The sequence below is a fragment of the Solanum tuberosum genome, unplaced genomic scaffold (assembly GCF_000226075.1).
Source record: "Solanum tuberosum cultivar DM 1-3 516 R44 unplaced genomic scaffold, SolTub_3.0 scf00039, whole genome shotgun sequence".
In the NCBI taxonomy this organism is placed as follows: Eukaryota; Viridiplantae; Streptophyta; class Magnoliopsida; order Solanales; family Solanaceae; genus Solanum; species Solanum tuberosum.
The window spans coordinates 596940-605480 of NW_006238968.1; the positions used below are offsets into that span (position 1 = coordinate 596940).

Here is an 8541-nt window from a genome sequence, read left to right on the forward strand (position 1 = left end):
CGCTATGTAGAATGTATCAAACGCTATGTATCCCGTGCACAACGCTATGTATCCCGCATGTATCTCGTGCACAACGCTATGTATCCCGCTATGTGGAATGTATCAAACATAATGTATCCTGTGCACAACGCTATGTATCCCGCAAACATCATTTTTAAGGAGTTTTTGGTAAATAAAAAACTAAAAGGGATAAGATGTTATTTAGTACTTATAATGTGTGGTTCCTATAATTTATGCCATTTATTACTATCTTGTTAGAATTTAGGGCTGGTGGAAGATGAGCCCGAGGCCCAAAGAAATAAAAATTCAATTTAGTTCAGGACAGGTACAAAGGTGGCAAAAATTGGGCCAAAGGCCCAAAACGAAAATAGGCCCAAGTACTGATCCAAGCGGACAGGAAACCAGACCTGGGCCCAAATCTCCCTCTTTACTTTATCATTTTATATTTATTTACCTGTCATTACTTGATGTTAATCTTAAGGTTATTACGATTTAATTTCCCCGACAAATAGTTATTCTAAACCAATCTTCTAAAAATCGACTAATTAAGAACTCATTTCCCTTTACCTTAAAACTTAAGTTTTTTTTCAAAATATTTAACTGATATAGTATCTTAATATTTCCCCTTTTCTCCCTTAAAATGGTCTTAACTATAAAGTTGCTCAATTCAAGTTAAGTCAAATAAATTTAGCCAAATAATTAATTGTCGGATAACCGCGTATTAGCGGACATTTCAGGTGCTTTCAAACCCTTCCCGAAATGTTAATATGAGCCTTGAACCCCTTAATAGTTTTTAATAGATTTACTGTTTTGATCTATTTGAAAATAAGTAGTTTTCTTATTTTTTTTAAAAATTAAGTGGGGACTCTTAAAACCAGTCATTTCTATATTTTTAAATAAAACATCAGCTCCTTCAACTTTTGCCTTATATACTTTAACTTATTACCATATAATCTGTTAGTCCAACTTCTTTGTATTATAAGGACAAATGTCTCATGATTTACTCATACATTAAAGAATCTGAAGCATGAAGTCAAGTTTATATCTAGAAGCATAGGTGAGTGGCTTGTTGCGTTGATGTTTCCTTGGTCCATTTTTTTAGTAAGAAAATCCTCAATAATTAATGCTTAACAGCTATATACTTACAATCCAGCACAAAGAAATAGTAATTAACATGTCGAATGATCATCATCGCATCGAAGAAGTAACCTAGTGGTCAATAAAGTGATTTAGTAATCTTAGTAAAACCTTTAATTATGTGATTTCTTCCTTTTAGGTTCATGTGACTGACTAGTAGCTTTCTAAATAGTATTTGCAATAAACGTTTATTGCAAATACAATTTCTTCGTCACCATAAATCTCATGTTTCCATTCTAATGGATGTCTTGAGTAGTTAGCTCGAACTCTGAAATATTTATAATTCCTAATTTTCCATTCACATCTATTAGCATATAGTCAATATTATACTTATCTATACTGTTATCAATTCTGATAGTTGTGAAAATTTCTGATTTAATATCAAACGCAACTATACAAAACTCAGGAGAATAGCTAAATTGATAGATGCTCCACTAATTATGCAACGTCCAGATCCATATATAGAAGTTAGATAATTAAGTTCGTCATATTTAATCATCTCCCTCCATGAATTATCTATACCTAAAGTAAAAACCCATGCTCGTGATAAGCCATCAGTCGTCCGTCAATATTTTTGTTTTATTTTTTATCTTTGACTTTCCCGTTTTATTAAGTACGTTTTTTCTTTGTTTAGTTTTAGGTTTATGACTCTTTTAGAATACAAAAGAATAAAACTCTTTTAGGTTTAGCACTCTTTAATTAGCTATAAAAAAAAGGTCCAAATTTTATTTTATTTTTCAAATATGGTCAGTAATAATTATATAGATGAGAATATAATTTGCGTTGGACACAAAGTATATTATGTGGACATCCATTTTACAACTCATCACAATTATGCATTCTTCTTATTTATCTGTTTTTACAATTTCTCACCAATTTGGTCATATCTAAGATTGTCATATGAGCGATACAAATGCTCAAGTGTTTCTACTATTCTCCTAGAAACTCGTAAACTTCAAATCAGCTTGAGATATTATTCTACATATATATATATATACACCACTACTATAAGATAGTGGGACTATGGAAAGATACAATTCCATTATTTTGCATTACATGTGTGCACAAACAAAGGTTACATACACTTATACTACATATATAGAAAGCCAAAAAACTTGCATAAAACAACAAGCTACATGGTCAATAAGCCATACATTTATTTATTTTCGAACAGGAAATTCGAAATTTTCAAATATATTTTCTTCTTATTTCACATGTCCGCGATAGAATTACCGTTCACCTTGCTACAAACATTGCGAATTTCCAACTGAACGCCACGAGATGGGGGTAAGTTCCCCATCTTTATCATGGCATCGTTGAATTCGCGTAAAAATAGAGCAGGGTTACTATTATAGGTCCGAACAACATTAGCAGTCGCGGTAGATCCCATCAATACTTGGTCTGAGAAAAGAAGTCCTTGATTTCGAATTAAATCCTCGTAATAAAACTTGTCGAAAAAATCAGGAGTCATTAAATCCAATGGTACTAAGTTTGTGTTATTGTTACTAACAGGGCAACCACATTTTAGTGTTGATTTCATGGCCGGGTTAATGTTTCTATCGTCACATAATGTCACACATCGTGCAAATCCTACTGTATGGGACCCGACTAACGCAACCATTTCCCGAGCAGACATTCCCTTATCGCTGAATTTTTTTAATTGGACGTTGAGATCGTCGAATGGGGCTGGAAGTTGGATTAACGCGCCGGTGAAATTCGCGGTCCTTGCGTCTTTCCGGCCTAGACTCACAGGATATGGAATTCCTCCTAACTGTTGATTTGAAATGAGCTTAAATAGAGCGATATGAATGAAGAAAAAATTATATAGCATAAGGTGCATGTAATGTATAGACTTACAATATATAAGAATTTATAGTAATGGAGGGCATATATGCAATAATATATTAAAAATGAATTTAAATGAAGCAACTATAATTGTCCACTATAAAAGCTAATAATATATAGTTGTCCAACTTAATTTGTTTAGTTCTGAAAATCAATAGATAATTTATTATTTTGTGTCTATTTTATCAGTGCTATTAAATATTCGTCATTTTCAATATTTAGATAAGTTATAATTACGGGTGATTATATAGTAAAATTACCCTTCTAGTTATTGTTTCTTAAAGAGTATGCAAAGTCAAATATGAACAAATAAAGATAAACATACTTAGGATTGTCGATAAGTAAGATATAGTTCCAATTGAGGAAAAATTCTTGTCGAAGTAGTTGAACTAGTTAATATCATGAAAACGATTGTTGTAATTAAATTATATGAATTAATTATATATCTAAAAAAATATTTTGAAGATAAGAACACTACAAATCAACATCAAGAAATTTTGTGTCCACTTTTAAAATGAAGAAAATTTAGGCAAGATTTTGACATTTGATTAAAAGATAATGGGCTGCTTGTGGCTTGCACAAGTTTAATTTGTTCTTTTATTTCTTCTTGGAGTAGGTAAATGTGCATTCATTATTTATTATTATACAATTGGCTTCACCATACCCACCAACACCTACTTTATTTCAATGTGTGCTAATTAGAGACAAGTATTGTTTGAATATTTGCTTTCTTTAGTTGTATAGCAATGAGTATAATGTTAGATAAATATTATATCTAGACAAGTGTTTGAAGGAAAAATGTTGACATATCGATGAAATTTCAAGTTAAGACATATCACATAATTCAACCAGGATTTAAGTTATATACATCGATGATATTAATATATATAACTTAATTAATATGTTGTAACATGTTAGTTATCATACATTATCAGGTTACCAATTGATATTTGTAACACAAATTACTTGTAATTACCTTATACATGACGTAATTGCATCAACTATATATACTCCTTATGTTCTATTCTATGTGTGTTAATTTGACTGAACATTAAGAATATAAAAATCATGATTTTTTTAATTTTTGTGATTTTTAACCGAAATAAGTGTATAACATATTTAAAATATACTTTGTATCTTGTAATTTTTAGACATGACATGTCATTTCTCTAAGAAAGTGTGGATAATGGTAAAATCAAGATGCCACATATGATTCTTCTATTTTTAACTATAGGTCTCCAATTTATGTCATGTATAGGTCCAATGTGAGACATATTTAAATTAGTCAGAACTCCAATAGAAATAACAATTACCAGGTCAAAATCATTAATAAAAATGGTGAAATGAGATCATTGAACAAAAAAAAAAACTAAGTATAAAAAGTAGCATTCTTTAAAATCGATATCTATTTTTTTTTATATCAGTCAATGCATAATACTTAAACTCGATCGTAATAAACTTACCATAGCAACAGAGTCACGAGCAGCAAGGGCAAGAATATCAGCACAAGAAACAGCAGCCCCAGGGCACATAGTTTTAATCCTTTGTTTAGCTTGATCAATTACTTGATAACCTCTCACTGAATTATTATTTGGTGGTGATGTTTTTTCTCCTTGGAACCTTCCAGGAATATCATCTAGAAGAATTCCAGCATCACATCCCTAATTAAATAATATCACAACAAATTAATATAATGTTAGGCCAACAAGCATTAATATGTACTATACTAGAAGATAAGGTAATTAATTAATTAAACAAATAGTTATGTACTTATGAAGTTATACTCCTTAAAATTTCATGTTTAGTAAAAAAAAAGTCATATAAATTGAAACAGAACGAGTGAATATAATCTTTGAAAGATTATGAAGAACTTACATCGACAAAGCAGTCATGGAAGAAGAGGCGAATGAGAGATGCTCCCATTCGCCTCTCCCTCGCAATAGCTTCCGCCACAACTGACCCAACCGCCGCGAAAATACAAAAATCTTGAGTTAACATTTCTGAATTTTGCTCCAAAATATTGTTAATTGGCTCTTTTTTACCATCAAAATCTGCTTTTACAAGAACAATTAGAGCCATAAGGCAAAATGCCAAGCTCAAATGAGTTGCACCTAAAGCCATTTTGATTAATTGATACAAGTGAAATAACTAAAAAACTTTTATTAGAAGAACTTGCTTTTTTTTGGGATGATTTTGTTGTGTGTTTTGGGCTCCTTTAAATAGGAGATTTAGATTGCCTATAGGTCAATTTTTGGGTGACATGATATTACAAGAAAAAGACTTTAATGAGAGTGGTTAGGTTTGTAATGGGGACGTGGTTTTAGATTGTCGTTTATGGATTCACGTCAATTCAGTAAATTTTATATATATATATATAATTTTTTCTAGTCTTTGGTCAAGCACAACAAGAAATTACGTATACATTACTGTACTAATTAAAGAAGTGGACTGTCAGTTAGTTCTTATCAAGTTCCTTAAACTGTGGAAAAACTGTAACATTTGTGTACAACTACTTTGAATGAATTAAATATTACTTTCTCCGTTTCATTTTATGTGAGATAGTTTAACTCGGCATTAAGTTTAGGAAATAAATGAAGACTTTTAAATCTTGTGGTAAAAAATGAATGATTTAGAAATTTTTGTGGCTGTAAATCGTTTCATTAAAGGTAAAATAGACATTTTAAAGTTAAATAATTACTCCCTCCGTTTCAAAAAGAATGATCTCATTTCATTTTTAGTATGTTTAAAAAGAATGACCCATTTCCTTTTTTGGAAACACTTTAACTTTCCACATGACATGTTTAAGGCCACAAAATTAAATGACATTTTTGTACATTTGACATAACTTTAATTTAGAACCACAAGATTTAAAAGTCTTTTTTTTTCTTAAACTCCGTTCCAAGTCAAACTAGGACATTCTTTTTTAAATAGAGGAAGTACTTAATATAGAAATGTGTCATTCTTTTTGAAACTGACTAAAAAAGAAAGTAAGTCATATAAATTGAGACAGAGGAAGTAGTTTCTTGTAGATAATAGATAAAATTAATTTTTATAGTACTCAACTCTCACTTATTTGAGTCGGAAGAAAGTAATAGTTATTGTATATTAGAAAGACTCTAAACGATCAAAATCATATCTAATGTTGCTCACACTCTCAATATAACTCAAAAAGTATGGACAATTTAAACAAATTAACCCCTCATTTATGTTTTTATAACCAATTTGTTGGTTATAATTAATTAATTTTCATCCACCCCCCTCTGTTTGCCACACCAATTTGTGGCGTTATCTAATGTAAACAAATCTATTTTTCCACAGTACCACCGCCCAATTCTATCCTAAAAATCAATCAAAACAAATTCAATACATGACAAACTGACTTAACTACCTGTTTATTTCTTGACTACACGTGTACAAATATCTACCCTTAGATTTCCCTTGTTGCCACGTGTCATTATGATCTCTTCCAACGTGGCAGCTATCAAAATCCATGACAAATTATAAAATAAAATAAAATCCATTTTTTCCCCAATTCCCTAATATTTCTTTATTTGATATAATAATATAAAGTGTGGACAATCTTTGGGAAGGTCCCTTTCTATAAACATGAATCGCCCAAAACTTTACTGTATAATTTCACCTTTCGTGTAACCCAAGTGATAGTTTCTCTTTATTGAGACAAAATAAGATGAAAATATATCTTTTCTTTGTACGATGATGTGTGCAAAGATCTCTAGTTTATCTTGTTGGATCATAAACTCCGAATAGATCTTGCATGCGTAATATAATTCATATTTACTCAGAGCTTCAATATAGACTCCGAACACTGATTGTAATATTGTATCATTAAGTATAATACATGTATATTAACTAGTGAGTATAAATGATTTTGACCGAGCAATTAAATGTATAGTATTGCCCAAAAATAACAAGTTTGCAATATAAAGGTAACTTCTAATAACGGGAAAGTTAAATTGTTTTTTCGCAAAATAAATAGATAATTTTTTTTTTTTTTTTAAAAAAAAGAGCAAAGTAACGTGTGATTTTGATTTGCTTTAATATCATGCATGAATTAGTCAAAGATTGTTAGAAAAAAAAAAATAATATATATATATATATATTAAAAAATCTACAAAATATATATAAGTATGTGACTGTAAATTAAGTTATTATGGTTTAATAATTTAAGATTGACATAAAAATTTATAAACTTTAAATTTCGGATATATGTCTCCATGTATTAATCAACTTTTGGCTACACTATTTTTCTAGTAAATATGATTGTATTAAGAGTGGTTGGGTTTGAAATTTGGAATGCCCAAAGCGCAAACATATAGACATATTCAAGATTTAAATTTTATCGATTGATCAATCTTTAAATATTTTAGCATTGAACCTATTATATTCCTAAAATTGCACGTTCATACCTTTTATTTGTCATAATTTTTATAGATTTTTATACATAAACTTTTGTTCCACATCAACAGTATGTATTCAATTTCAAATGAACTTGATATCGTAACTGTGCCTCCGCCCCTATAGGCAACGGTTGACCTCAGGTTCATGTGCATCTATATGACTGTGAACTCAATTATTACTATTTATTAATTTGAGATTAATATAAAATTCTTAAAACTTTAAATTTTGAATCGAACTTTGGTCGATAGTCAATTTTTATTAAGAGTGGTTGGGTGTGAATGGACTTTTTCCTATATGCTCATATTTTTCCTCTCTGACCCTTTTTAAGCACGCTCCTTATACTAAACTTTCCACAAATGAATTATTTGTTTATTTGAAAAGTTAGATATATTCATTGTACCTCGAGGAAATAATATTTCTAAAATTATTTCTATTGTGAATATCAACTTTTTAACCTATAGTAAAAATGTCTTCTTCTTGTTGGTAAAATGATAAAACTTGGAAATTTTTTTGACAAATAGCTTACTTTATATGGCTGCTGATTGAAAATCAGCTATTAGATTACAATTCTAAAGGTCAAAACCAATGAAATATGGTCGATTTTTCAGAAATATACATAAAAAAATGTAATAATATGAAATCGAACTCAATTCAATCACTCAATCACACATGTTCCTTGATAAATATTTCTATTATTTTTACTTATACTCTTCAACTGCAATTTTGCACTTCAAAAACTGATGGAGTCCCTTGTTTTTTGGAACATTTAATATATCTTTAATTTAAAATCACAAGATTCAAAAATCTTCTTTATTTTTTTGTGCCAAGTCAAAATCGACAAAATAATTTGAAATGAAAAGAGTATATATAGAGGGTATACTTTTATAATTATAAAGAGTATATTTTTGAAAAATCAGACACAAATACCACAATATAGGTTTTATCCCCTCATTTTCTGCTCAAAATCTTGAGCTATTGGATCTTGTCCGCTTGACTTTTTAAATTTCCCTTTCAATTTTAAACATTTTGAAGTTCTAGTGGAACAATTTAAATTTTTAGTATGATAAAATGTCACATCTATTTAGTATCAGTTGTTCTTCTACGTAATTTGTTAGTCGATATATATATATATATATATAT

The 8541-nt window shown here is 29.5% G+C and overlaps 1 protein-coding gene across 1 annotated transcript; it reads right to left on the reverse strand.

Annotated features, from left to right (window-relative positions):
- Positions 1-2091: 2091 nt before the first annotated feature.
- Positions 2092-5187, reverse strand: LOC102583921 (suberization-associated anionic peroxidase 2-like). The gene is made up of 3 exons (XM_006343211.2): positions 4858-5187; positions 4446-4643; positions 2092-2908 (listed from the first exon to the last, which is right to left on the reverse strand). The coding sequence occupies exons 1-3, from the start codon at positions 5101-5103 to the stop codon at positions 2348-2350; spliced, it is 1005 nt and encodes a 334-aa protein (XP_006343273.1). The 5' UTR covers positions 5104-5187; the 3' UTR covers positions 2092-2347.
- Between the last annotated feature and the right edge of the window lie 3354 nt (positions 5188-8541).

Bases quoted from the DNA above. Each gene is read 5' to 3' on its own strand.
- LOC102583921 (XM_006343211.2), bottom strand. From the start codon at position 5,103: ATGGCTTTAGGTGCAACTCATTTGAGCTTGGCATTTTGCCTTATGGCT. The intron at 4,644-4,857 runs GTAAGTTCTTCA...TTATTTAATTAG, and splicing joins TCCATGACTGCTTTGTCGAT to GGATGTGATGCTGGAATTCT. The intron at 2,909-4,445 runs GTAAGTTTATTA...TCAAATCAACAG, and splicing joins CTCGTGACTCTGTTGCTATG to TTAGGAGGAATTCCATATCC.